General features: G+C 37.3%; 2 protein-coding genes across 3 annotated transcripts; one reads left to right on the top strand and one right to left on the bottom strand.

Moving 5' to 3' along the window:
• Positions 3,141-3,830, top strand: LOC104701003 (uncharacterized protein At4g30180-like). Its single transcript, XM_010416628.2, has one exon. It carries the CDS (start codon positions 3,289-3,291, stop codon positions 3,802-3,804), a length of 516 nt encoding a protein of 171 aa, XP_010414930.1. The 5' UTR covers positions 3,141-3,288; the 3' UTR covers positions 3,805-3,830.
• LOC104700987 (ATPase 1, plasma membrane-type) lies at positions 4,881-10,808 on the bottom strand. 2 transcript variants are annotated; one of them, XM_010416616.1, is made up of 16 exons: positions 10,653-10,808; positions 9,155-9,274; positions 8,804-9,040; positions 7,957-8,718; positions 7,750-7,872; positions 7,569-7,673; positions 7,321-7,465; positions 7,065-7,229; positions 6,733-6,971; positions 6,602-6,634; positions 6,430-6,511; positions 6,180-6,340; positions 5,883-6,056; positions 5,613-5,795; positions 5,330-5,511; positions 4,881-5,245 (listed from the first exon to the last, which is right to left on the bottom strand). In XM_010416616.1, exons 1-16 carry the CDS (start codon positions 10,692-10,694, stop codon positions 5,149-5,151), a joined length of 2,850 nt encoding a protein of 949 aa, XP_010414918.1. In that variant the 5' UTR covers positions 10,695-10,808; the 3' UTR covers positions 4,881-5,148. The 2 variants fall into 2 exon arrangements, with proteins under 2 accessions (XP_010414918.1, XP_010414912.1); XM_010416610.1 differs by having other exon boundaries at positions 6,733-7,229.

Below are 12,789 nucleotides of genomic sequence, written 5' to 3'. Positions count from 1 at the left end.
TTCATGAGTAACATCTGAAGCTTACAAATGAGCATGATCACATCACAATAGATATCAATCAAAGTATATGGTGTCACTAAAGTGAAACACAGAACTCGAAGGAGGTGGAATTTTCTCACCTGGATTTCTTGTCTAGGTAGAACACCATGGGTTTGTATAAATCCACTTTATTTACCCCAATTCCAAATAGTTTTAAGAAAACTGTAGTTAAAATCTACTAAAATACACCAGCTTGTGTGGCTAAAAATCAAATCCGTTTTGTGTGTATAAGCTTGTGTGGGTGTGTTACAAGTTTATTGCACGCGATGTACGTAAGATTTGTTTCGATAAAAGATTTCGAATTAACAAAACTTAAAAAATGGCAAAAAAAAGATGTGAAGAAGGACGAGACTCGTTGTTGCAATTCTAACCAAAAAAGAGGAAATCAGGTCAAACTCGTCAGTCTCTCTATAATAAATAAAACCAATTAAAGGTTTTTTTTTTTACTAAGTATGGAAAATAACATCACCCAATCTTTGACATATTGAATCTAAACTAAATCAGGATTGATGTCCCACTTATAAATAGCATTCTAAAAACTGCGCTGATGACCTCTAGCATTTGTGTGGCTTTGTGCCTTTGTTTATATCAATCACCATAAGTTTCTTGAATACATTATTTTCAAAAATATCTTAAGCACTTGTATAAACAGAATCGTCTTCCTGTTCTAACAGTTAAAAGATACTAAATCATTTTTAAAATTCTTAAAAGTTCAAATAAATTATTAACTAATGTTTTTGAATCATTCCAGTACTATGGTATACAAAGGATGTAAATGAGGGGACTTAGGGATACAACTTGTAATGTGCATGCACGTGGAGGCATTTGTGGGAATGCATCCAAATTAAGAATACAAACAATGTACTTAATTCAATCCACATGCATGATCCTCCCGGCCCCAATCCAAAACCATATCTTTGGGTCACCTTTTTAAACTATATTTAATCAAATCAGCAAATCATACATAACATGCCCATTTACCATCACAGACTTTGTACAAAATTTCTGACATTGTTGTACGATTTATCATCATTCAAACCGACAAAATAGTTCAATGTATCTCTTATTATATTATTGGTTATAATTGAATGTGCGGAATCAGATTTTCATGAGATTATATTTTATGATACTTAATTCGTTCGTTTGTTTAGAAGAATGTACGGAAATAGTTACTGTTGTCTTTTTAGAAAATTAGCTAGATTTTGAACTTTGAACATATATGAAGGAGGATCAAAGTGGTTTAGTAAGTGACACTTCGATAGATAAGAAGTTTGATTTACATTTGATTATGTCAGGTTTAATAAATCCCACTTATATATCTCACAGTGTGGCTAAACATTTGAATTGGACAATATGTTCACAGTAATAGACAAAAACAATTTAGAGATATAGTAGTAAATAATTTACGAATACCATAAATATACATTATAATTTTGAATTTTACAGTTTTTATCGAAAAATATAGGGGAATTTGAAATGTTCTGTTTTAAATTTTGAGGATATTATATTAATTTTGATTAGTGGTTCATGTTTATTTTTTTAATGTAATTATGTGAGAATGGCTTTTATGATTTCCAGAAATGTGATAGTTAACATGAGTACTTCCATCTGATTAACGGCCAAAACTCAAGTTTGTGAAATAATATTTATTATTACCAATAAACGTTGAATTATATTTTTAAGTCAAATCATAATTTTTGGTATGTAATAGAGAAACGTTGAACCTTCTGCGTTTAAATAGATCAGATACGTTGAATCATTATAACAAAAAAAAAATAACGAAAAGAAAAATCAGAAACTGTGTAAGAAAGCATATTAATTGGAAACTACTAACGTCTTAAGTCTTAACTTTCTTGTGAATGGTGAGCCGAAAAAGTGCAGTGTGGTATGAAGAAAATGTGATACTGTACGACTGTAATTACTATTCACCAAAAAAAATGTGATTTATATGCGGTGTATGGTTGAAGTACCATTCACAGTTTTTGTTATAATTTTTAAGCTACACTTAAGCCACTTAAATTAAGGAAGGTTCAAGTGCTATAACTATTCACAAATCACAATGTTGAAGAGATAAAATTCGTGTGCCATTGATTGTGATTCTCAACATAACGGCTACAAATCTTTGTCACGTTATTAATACAAACAAAGTTTAATTTGGTGTTTTCAAAATTGCAAACAAAAAAAGGAAGGATGTGGGTGGTGAAACCAATAATTCCAAAGTCATCACAAGTGCAGCCAAAGAGAATAATCAAAAGGAGAGTAATTGATGAGGGTGGTAAAGTAGAGGTATAGGACAAAGATAGAACAAATGGGTAAAATCTCAAGGACATAAACACATGCACACATGGATACATATATACATGACATGAATTCGTATACTCATACAATGTGTGGATGTTATTGAGAGAGAAGGGCATGTGAAGACATTAATAGGAGGTGGGGTTTGAGTGTTGATGTCTTCATATTGTTGCAACGGAGCCACATGGTAATGAGGGAACTCAAGCCCCCTCTCTTTTAGGGTAGGTATGATTCATCCAAATTTAGAGCTCTTCCATGTGACTCCATGTGTTTTTTTCTTCCATCACCCATTTATTCACTTCTTCTTTTTATTTCCCTCTCTTTAATATCAATCTTGCTCAACTAGCTTCCAAAGATCGTATACCGAATATTGTTGATGCTAATCTTAAACCGAGGGAATTGCACTATACATTTTTTAATCCTTTTGATTTTGGTTAACATTTTCTAATTAATTTCAGAAGGTTTATGAAAAGAGCTATATAAGTATTCTTTCTTATTAGATCAAATTTTGGATAAAGGATTTTTGTTCTCTTAAAGATTTTCAACCGTCATGTAAAATATGCTGTGACTAGACAAAAACATATATGCATGACACGTATCAAATTTATCTCAAAATAGTTATATTTATAAAGAAAAAAAGAAACTCATGAATAATATCAGAATTTTACTTGTTATAACCCTCTTTCACTATTTTCTACATTTCTTTTTTACCATTTTTCATATACTTGTGTTGTGCCCACACACATATTAGCTCATTTATATCCAAAGAAATAACTTCATAAAGTGTGATCGATCGTGTGAAATATCACATTACTTCTTCACATCTACATTATCAAACCATCATCTCTCTCTCTCTCTCTCTCTCTCTCTCTCTCTCTCTCCTTGTGAGTTTCTTGCTATATATATAAGTATCTCCTTTGTAGACTTCCTACGAAACAAACAAAGTATCACATGGAGAGGCGAATCATGAACAAGAGGAAAAGAGTCTTTTCTCTCCACCCAAACAAGAATCCTAAGGCGGTCTTCGCTAGAAGATACGCGAGTCACTTGGTTCCAGCTCTCAAGAAGATCAACATGAACAAATCCTCTTCACAAACCAACCGCCAAAGTTTCGAACAAACCGTGAAACATGAAGTAGACATGGCTTTTGCCTTGTCTGCTCAAGAATTTGCCTGGAGCCGTTTCTTGCAGCAGAAGCTATCACTTTCCCCTCATGATGATCCAGTAAGCACTACTTCTTCTTCCGAGATTCTAGAAAGATCGAGCAAGAAGCAAGGAAGAGAAAAACACCAAGACCGCGACAACGGAGAAGGAGAAGAGATCAAGAAGAGGTTGAAAGAATTGCAGAAGCTTTTGCCAGGTGGAGAAGAGATGAACATGGAGGAGATTTTGAGTGAGATAGGAAGCTACATTGTATGTCTTGAGTTGCAGATGATGGTTCTAAAATCTATTGTGCAAGATAATTAATACTTTCTTGGATATAATTTAATTCATTGTTTCATGTGTTATCTTTACATCAGAAGAAAAAAAAAAGGTAGCTACGTAATTTCAAGAAAATATTTTAATATTACAAATTTACGATTGGGTTTTTATTTTTTATTTTCAACAAAACCTTAAAGCTAACTTAGCTACTTTTTCTTGATTTTTCTCAAGAAATGAGTTTTTAAGTAACGCTAAGAAGTTTTTCCTTCGCTGAATTATGACAAGGATAATCACAAGCCAGAAATTATAAATCTATATAATATGGGTTATATTGACGTAAAAAAAATTGGTTGAAAGTTAGAAATTTAGAAGCTAGCATATATATGAATAACAAGTATAATGCAGTTAAGTTCAACATGTGAATAAAAGTGTGGTCAATAATAATTATTTATTTGTTGATGGTTTACACATTTTGATTTGAAGTAGTTGTTGGTTGTGGTGACTTGTGATGCATCCAAAGATAGCATGTGTTACCCAGGAGCATGTGTTACCCAGGCCAGATCCTTTGTTTTGTCTAGTTTCTTTTTCCTTAAGAAAGTTCAGTATTTGATTTTAGTTCATATATATATATAGTATTCCAAAACAAACCAAATTTTTGATAGTATTTTTATTTTTTCATTTTAAGACTGATTTTATTTAATTATTCTTTGCATTGATGTGTTGTATTCGTGAGTCACAAAATATGTATTATCTGAAATGATCGGTTGGCAAAACTAAGAAAATGATCAAATAAGACATACTTTTAGATGAATGGTGACATAATAGAGGTAAGATCACAGCAAGTGTTATGATTTGAAGTCATCATCCATATCTTTGCACGTGACTCGCGAAGTCATTCTTTACTACAATCTCAATCTATCTCAGAAGATAGACATCTTGATTATATATAGAAGTATATATCAATTCTCTTTGTAAAACTAAAGAAAATTCTCGCAGACTACAATGAAATTAGATATTATCTTCAAGATGAAATTTATCAGACAAAACAAGAGAGAAGAGTGACAAGATCACATTAGGCCATTAAAAAAGGGTGGTAGCCAAAGTGCTAAAACACAAAGAAATAAAAAAGAAATAAGGGTTGTAGGCAAAGGCCTTGTTTCTTCAAAGGCAAATTTTCAAAGCTCAGATCGAGTAGTACAAGTTTAAGAACAATATGACTAACAATAAAAAGAAAAAAAGAGTTTTGGAAGAGTTATGGCAAATACACAAGAGTTCTCTTCCCTCTACTGTAATGACATTAAAAGAGATATTTGTGAAGAAGACAAAACAAAAGAGGAGTCATGGTGAGGTTGGGTTGGTAGTAGTAGTGTTTGTGTTGTGCAACTGCAACTACACAGTGTAGTGATGTCCTGCGGTATCAATGTCCAATCCCTTTAGCTTTGCCACTGATTCCACATGTCCCTTTAGTGTGTGAAGCTCCCTAAGCCTGTCGCAACATTACATCAAGCATTCACCAATCAGAATCATATCAATAGCATTTTCTGTGGAGCTTTATTTAATCACTACTTACCTAGCTATCTCGGCCCTTCTCTTGGCTTGCTCTGCGATCTCAGACAACTCTCTGTAGCTTCCTTTCTCTGGGAAGATGTTAACGTCTTCTTTTGGCTGCAGACCATGCAATGTCCTTTGAGCAAGTGCCCACTGAGCTTCTCTTTCTCCAATACCGTAATCTTTCTTGGTCGTGAAAGCGGTCTGTTAACGTAGCAGAAGAGGTGATTAGTATGTTACCATCAGGTTGTAAAAAGAGGTCTCTATAGTGGGGTATAGATATAGAGAGAGTTAGTTATATGTACCCTGTTGTCAAACAAGCTGGTCCAAGCCTTTCCACTCAAGATGTATCGAATGGCAAACTTCAAAAGGTCCTGTGGGAAGTATGTTACGATACTGTAAATCCATATCACACCAGCCCATCCCCAGCCGATACCCTTCACCTTTGCAAATGTCCAGTCGGCATAAACAGCAATCAATGTCGCAACCTGCATTTGGATGGAAGAGTGAATGAATTCAATGGGTTTCTTTTACCTAATAGTATTCCAGAAAATATGTGTACTTGATGTTCTTACCAGTTGTGCAATGACGAATGCAATCATCAGAAGCGCCCCAGGACGTTCCACAAATGACCAACTCCTAGACCTGGTGACAAAGATTAGAGCTTGACTGATGATACTAACTTGTAGATACACAGCACCCATTAGTTCATCGTTATTGTCCCTGATTGACCTCACTCCAAACTTGTCCTGCAAATTAAAGGTGATATAATTTTAAGATTCGGAGCAAAAGGCCTGGCCATATATCTATATAATCCCTGAAGCACTTGTACCCAAAGAGCAATAGAAATAAGATAAAGCGATGATGATTACCGAGAAAAAGTCGGTCTTGTGAGCAGCCCAGAAGAAAATAACACTCATTATGGCTTGGTAACCTCCCAGCACAATTCCGGTGGCGAAAATTTCTTTCAGCTTCCAGCTATCAGGTGTTGGAGATGGCTTGACTCTGTCCTTTGATATTGTCATAATAGTACCTACGAGATAGTGATCACATAATACCATAAGATATAGTTGATAAAGTATCAAGACGTGGTATAGAAAAGGGATAATGACATTTGCTCACCGTCATTAAGGATGGCAATGATCAGAACCATGAACGCTGAGAAGTCAAATTCCCATATCAAAGCAATAAGCATGAAACCAAACTGTAAAAGTCGCAACGTAATATGATCAGTACATACAAAAAAAAAAAAGGCTAAACAAGTGATAGATTTCGAAACGGGGTGTCTACTTACCACTATACGGATTGTGATTGAGACTGCATAGATCTGTGACAAGCAGGAAAAAGGAGTTAATTAATCTCCGACGCAAACGAAAACAAGTGGTGGGCATGAAAAAAAAAAAACAAAATTAAGAGAATGCGCACTGTGTAATTCTTCATTCGTTGGAAGATGGCTCTGCTAGTGAGCACTGCACTAATGATGACACTCAGTCCAGGTTCCGTGAGAACAATATCTGAAGCACCACGAGCAGCATCTGTAGCATCAGCCACAGCAATACCAATATCCGCTTTCTTCAATGCGGGAGCATCGTTGACACCATCACCCGTCATGCCAACAATGTGCTTCCTCTCCTGCAGCTTTTTCACAATTTCATATTTGTGCTCTGCAATCAGAAAACATAAGAAGCTTGGATCAATATAACAAACTTTTACAATGAACATATGATTAAGGTTTAAAACTGAAAGCAAGTTATAACCTGGAAAGACGCCGGCAAACCCATCAGCCTTCTCAATCAACTCCTCAACAGGAATGGATGCAATGTTCGAGTCCTTGTCAGTACCGAGAAGAGCAGCAGATGGGTACATATTGGTTCCCATTCCAAGCCTACGACCAGTTTCCTTACCAATAGCAAGTTGATCACCTGGCAACGTAGTTAGAGCACATGTTAGAGGAAAACATCAAAATAACCTGCGAATGGACCAAAAAATAGTTATATGAATAAATATAGTTACCAGTGATCATCTTAACATTGACACCAAGATTCAACGCCCTGCGAATGGTTTCGGCACTGTCGTGTCTTGGAGGGTCAAAAAGAGGCAACAAGCCAACAAATTCCCATGGTCCACCTGGGCTTTCTTTTGTTTTCTCGGGGACCACCTAAAAAGGAATAAGAACAGGCAATTGAGCAATTGGTTCCAGGCAAAAAAATAAAAAATGCAAAAGACTGAAAACGTAAGAATCAATGATATATAAGTAGTACCTGACGAGCAACTGCCAGTGACCTAAGACCGCGCTCGGCATACTTGTCAATACAAGAGAGTACCTTCTTCCTAAGGTCAGGCCTGGCATTGGCAAGGTCAAGGATCTGTGTAGGAGAATCGAATTAGTAGACCGTATAAAGAAAAAAAAACATATGTGGGTGAAAGTTGACGATTCATCACCTGCTCGGGAGCACCTTTGCTGACTCTGTGCCAGTTACCATCAGAGTCGATGTAAGTCAAAGCAGTTCTCTTGTCCACAGGGTTGAATGGAAGGAAGTGAACCTCCCTGATTCCAGCTCGGGCCTACGAAACACCAAGTGAAAATAAGAACTAGTTTTCTCGCATTCACTAAACTTCAGAAGTAATTTAAACCTGTAAGGGTTATACCTCCTTAGGATCAGCAAGCATTCCAACCATGGCTGCATCAATAGCATCCTGGTTCTCCACCCTAGAAGCCATAGCTGCAAATAGTAGAACCTGATCTTTCTCCACACCCTTGCAGAAAACCTCAACCAAGTTTTTATCCACACTCAATTTATTGAGGGTTAGTGTCCCGGTTTTGTCACTGCACAGGACATCCATACCAGCCATTTCTTCAATGGCTGTCATACGTTTGGTGATGGCACCCTGCTGAGACAACCTGTGAGACCCGATAGCCATAGTCACAGACAAGACCGTGGGCATAGCAATGGGGATACCACCGATCAAGAGGACTAAGAGATTGTCAATTCCATCTCTGTACTTTCGGCGTTGGATAGGGTACATGACAATTATTTCAATCACGATACCGATAGCAATAGAACAGATACAGAAGTTTCCAATGGATGTAAGAACTTTCTGGAAGTGCCCAACTTGGTTAGTGCTGTCCACAAGGTGAGCAGCTTTACCAAAGAAGGTGTGAACTCCTGTGGCTATGACAACCGCTTCGATTTCTCCTTGTTTACAAGTTGAACCAGAGAAAACTTCTTGACCAGGGTGCTTGGTCACAGGAAGGGACTCTCCAGTTAGAGCAGACTGATCAACCTTTAAAGGATCTCCTTCAAGAAGACGGGCATCAGCTGGGATAATGTCTCCAAGTTTAATGCTAACAATATCACCAGGGACAAGAATGGCAGCTTCTTGTTCACTCCATTTTCCATCCCTAAGAACCTGAAAGCAGAGAAACAGGTTAAGCTCAAGAAAAGTCTCTGAAATGTTTTGTACAATAACGTCACAACAAATACAAACACATTACCTTGGTTTTAGGAGCAAGACCAGCCATGAGAGCAGCTGCGGCATTTCCGGCATTGTTTTCTTCAATGAAACTGATTGTGGAGTTGATGACAAGCAGACAGATGATACCCACAAAATCTTGCCAATCCGGAGGTCTACCATCACCATTGGCCAAAGCAATGGCCATGATAGCAGCAGCTTCCATGACCCATGAAAGCGGATTCCACATGAACCCCAGAAACTTCAGAATTTTGCTTTCCTGTTATTTTTAATGAAACAACAACCTCGTGAGTTCCAGTGAGATTCACAACAGTATATACAAAACCAAAGCATTCTGATATCAGGAAACAACAATGCTTAGTCAAACTCGAACCTTCTTCTCTTCGAGCTTGTTGGGGCCAAAAATCTGAATCCTGTCTTCCCCTTCCTGCGTCGTCAACCCTTCCCTCGTACATTTTAGCTGCTGGAAAACTTCCTCAATCGGAATTTTTTCCTGAGAGAATCCACAAAAATTTTGATCAGAAACCGAACCAATAGTAGTAACTCATACATCTTCAAACAACAACAAAAGGGTAAAAAAGATAAAAACTTTTTTAGTTCTGAAATCTTGTTACAAATGTCAGAAACGATCCAACTCGGCGACTCGGAAGATGTAGAGTGGCGTTGACTCAAGTTGTGACAAAGAAAGGTAAAAAGAATCTGGCAGTGGAGGAGACAGGGACCACCACCACTACTACTACTGCTACTACTATTACAACAATGCACGTGTCAGGGAACGTCCAACACACGCGCCTGCGGGATTCCCTCCATGAAAGGTGGCTACTTTCCGGCGTGAAAGCCAAGGTCCGGTTAAGGGTATTTCGGTCAAAAACAATTTCACAAAAAAAACTGGATTTTTACAATCAACGAGGAATCCACAAGTTGCGTCTATTGATAGATGTTTTACTAAAAGCCAAACAAATGCATTAAAAAAAAAACGTACTACGGAAAGGTACATCAATATTCTAACCTCAACAACAATTAAAAAAAAAATGTTAAACTTTTTAATTTATTATGGGTGGAAGATAGAATATTAAGCAAAAACGTTATCTTGGGAGAGAAAAAAAAGGATGACTTTTATTTTCCTTTATATCACAAGCAAAATCTTTATGTGTATATTTTGTCCTTTCTCCTATAAATTAAAATTATGTGAAAACGACTTTTAATTGAGACGTAGCTTCTTAAGCTTAGCTCCACCACTAAAAAAGACGATCTGTTTTCTTATCTCTCTTTCTTTTTTTTTTTCAGCGTTTCACATGTGTGTAGTAGTTTAGTAGTTGTTGTTTTAGCGTAGATCTACTTTTTTTCTGATGAACAGTGAAAAAAATCTCTACTTTTTTTTTTGGTCTAATAACACCTAAAAGCTGAACAAGACTTCTGTTATTTTACCCTAAATCTTAATAAAGTTTTAATCTTTTTTTTTTTTCTATGATCCATTATTATGGGTAAACAAAACAAAGTCCTGATTTGGGTTTTTGTATCGGATCCATGATAGAATCATCGGGAATTGAGGAAGCTAGAAGAAGGAAACAAAAAAAACCCAAATTATTTTAACAGGGAAAAATCTGAGATTTTTTTTTGTTTAGGGGATTTAAAGATTCAGTATCCGATCCCAAGAAAAAAGGAGAAAGAATCATGAGATAATGATTCGAACAAAAGAATCAATCAAAACGCGAAACCCATGCAAAGAAACAGATCTATTTTTTCTCATTCAAGCATATCATCGAACACTTTGTGGGCATGATTATAATAAAAACGCACTGATGATTAAAAAAAAAAAAATAAAAAAAAAAAAAATAACGATCGATTAATCTAAAAGCGAGAAATATTACCAGATCAACGGTCTCGTTCTTGATATCTTCGAGACCTGACATCTCTCCTTCAATGAAACGACGTCTCTCTCTCTCTCGTTTTCACCACTCGATCACACACACACACACCAGAGAGAGAGAGGAGAAAGAAGAAGAAGAAGAAGAAGAAGAGGAGAGAGAAAGTGGGTGAAGCGAGCTTCTGTTGCAAAGGAGATACGCCTTCTCTTTTTATACCACTCAAAACGACGAACCTATCCACCGTTTTAGTCTTTTCAATATTTGTTATTTGTTTTTTTTTCCTTTTTCAGTTCCACCGTTGATTATGATTTGGTGTTCATCAATGGTTGTTATTTTTTTTAAATAGGTCCTTTCTCGCTTGGGAAAACGTATATTTGACTTTGGAATTTTCTGGTTTTATTTATTTACAATTTTAGATAATATACTCTGTTTTTTTTGTAATGATTTATTCTGATCTGGAGTTTAAGGTATATATATCTACCTACAGTCTCTATATCCTTAAAAAATATGTTTAATTAAGGGTATAAATTTTAATTAAAATAGTAACATTAGGATGGTATTCTAAATTTAAGATGAGAATTTATATTTTTCGGATTTCTTGTATTTTTTAGGTGGGATTATTAGTTTTACGATTTTAATGGATTTGAAAATCCAAACAAAAATTATGTGTTATTTAATTATTGATTTTAAAATACTTATCAAAATTATGTGTTATTGGTTATATGATTTACAAATACTTGTTAAATACTTACAAATACTTATCAAAAAAAAAAGGAGAGGATCCGAGGTTGGGCGCCTGAAGCCACGCGCGGCGATTTCTCTCTAACCTAAAGCCTAAAGGTTTTTCTTGCCGTCATCTTGCTCGCCTCTCCGGTGTCCGGTTTTGACCAGCGCTGTGAGAGAGCCACCACGTTTTTCTTTTCAGCTCAGGTTCTGGCACTTGTGTGAATCGACAAGCCTCTGAAGTGCCCTGAAGCTCGCGGTGAAGTTGAGTAGTTCCGCTGCGTGTGACGGCCACCTCGTGGTGTTGACGACGCTCCTCCGTTCGACTCTCTTTGCTAGTCGACGGCTTGAGTTTCGACGGAGATCCAGCGCTTTCATTTGCATCCCACGACTTCGACCAGCGAGGATCTGTTTTCAGATCTACTCCTCCTCCTTCGCAAATCCTACAACGGATTCAAGCTCTGCTCCGCGTTGCTGCGGCGTGGCTTCTTCGTCTCTTTGGGTTTCTCAATTTTCAAGTCTCTTCTTGGAAATCGGCCGTGTCGACTTGCAATTTCCGGTGGTTGGGCTTATCTCCGATGGGATTTCTTGCTGATTGATGGCATTGTTCCTGACGTTTGTTGCCCATGTCCCCTCCGTGTGGGTCGTCTCGTCTGTCGGAGCTGATGGCATCAAATGGTCTACATTGATTGCTCTTGCTTCCCTCCTTCAGATAGGTTCAGGGCACCTTTTTTCTTGAGCATGTCGCTGGTATGATTGGTCACCCAATTTTCTGCCATCCCGCTACGCTTAATCTCACAGATTTGGAAGTTGCTAAGGTCTTCACGATAGTTGACATAACAAAACCTCTCCCAGAAGCAGTCTACGCCCAGTTTGAGTCAGGTGAAACATGTAGGATTGAGGTGTCAAGCCCATGGCTCCCCCCTACCTGTGAGTTCTGCCAAGGTGTGGGTCACTCCATCAAAAGATGCCCAACAGCTCCTATTCTGTGTTCTAGATGTAACTCAACTACTCACTCAACTGATGACTGCTCCCGGAGGAAGAAGGACCCTAAGCCGTCTAATGAAGATGCAACTCGTCCAAAGCGGAAGAACCCTGCTAGAAGACGTAAAGAACAAGCCAATAAAGAAGTGGTAGGACTGTCGAGTCCTAATGAGGGAACTAGTTCTCGCAAACCCGGCGCCCTGGTACTTGATATTGGTCTTGATAGCTCAAGGAAGAATCCAGCAAGCAAGAAAGTTTCTCCCAAAAGTGTAACCACATCTTCTGCTCCTTCCTCTTCGGACTCTGAACCGCTAGAGGAATCCTCTTCTTCTGAGGACCTATCGGAAGAAGATGATAATCCTGCATATAATGCCCGTTTCATCAAGGTTCTGTCTAAGAAATAAAAACGTCTCAAGAAAGCCTCTGGAGGGAA

Source organism: Camelina sativa, chromosome 1, assembly GCF_000633955.1.
Source record: "Camelina sativa cultivar DH55 chromosome 1, Cs, whole genome shotgun sequence".
NCBI lineage: Eukaryota > Viridiplantae > Streptophyta > Magnoliopsida > Brassicales > Brassicaceae > Camelina > Camelina sativa.
This window is presented reverse-complemented; position numbering and strand designations above follow the sequence as displayed.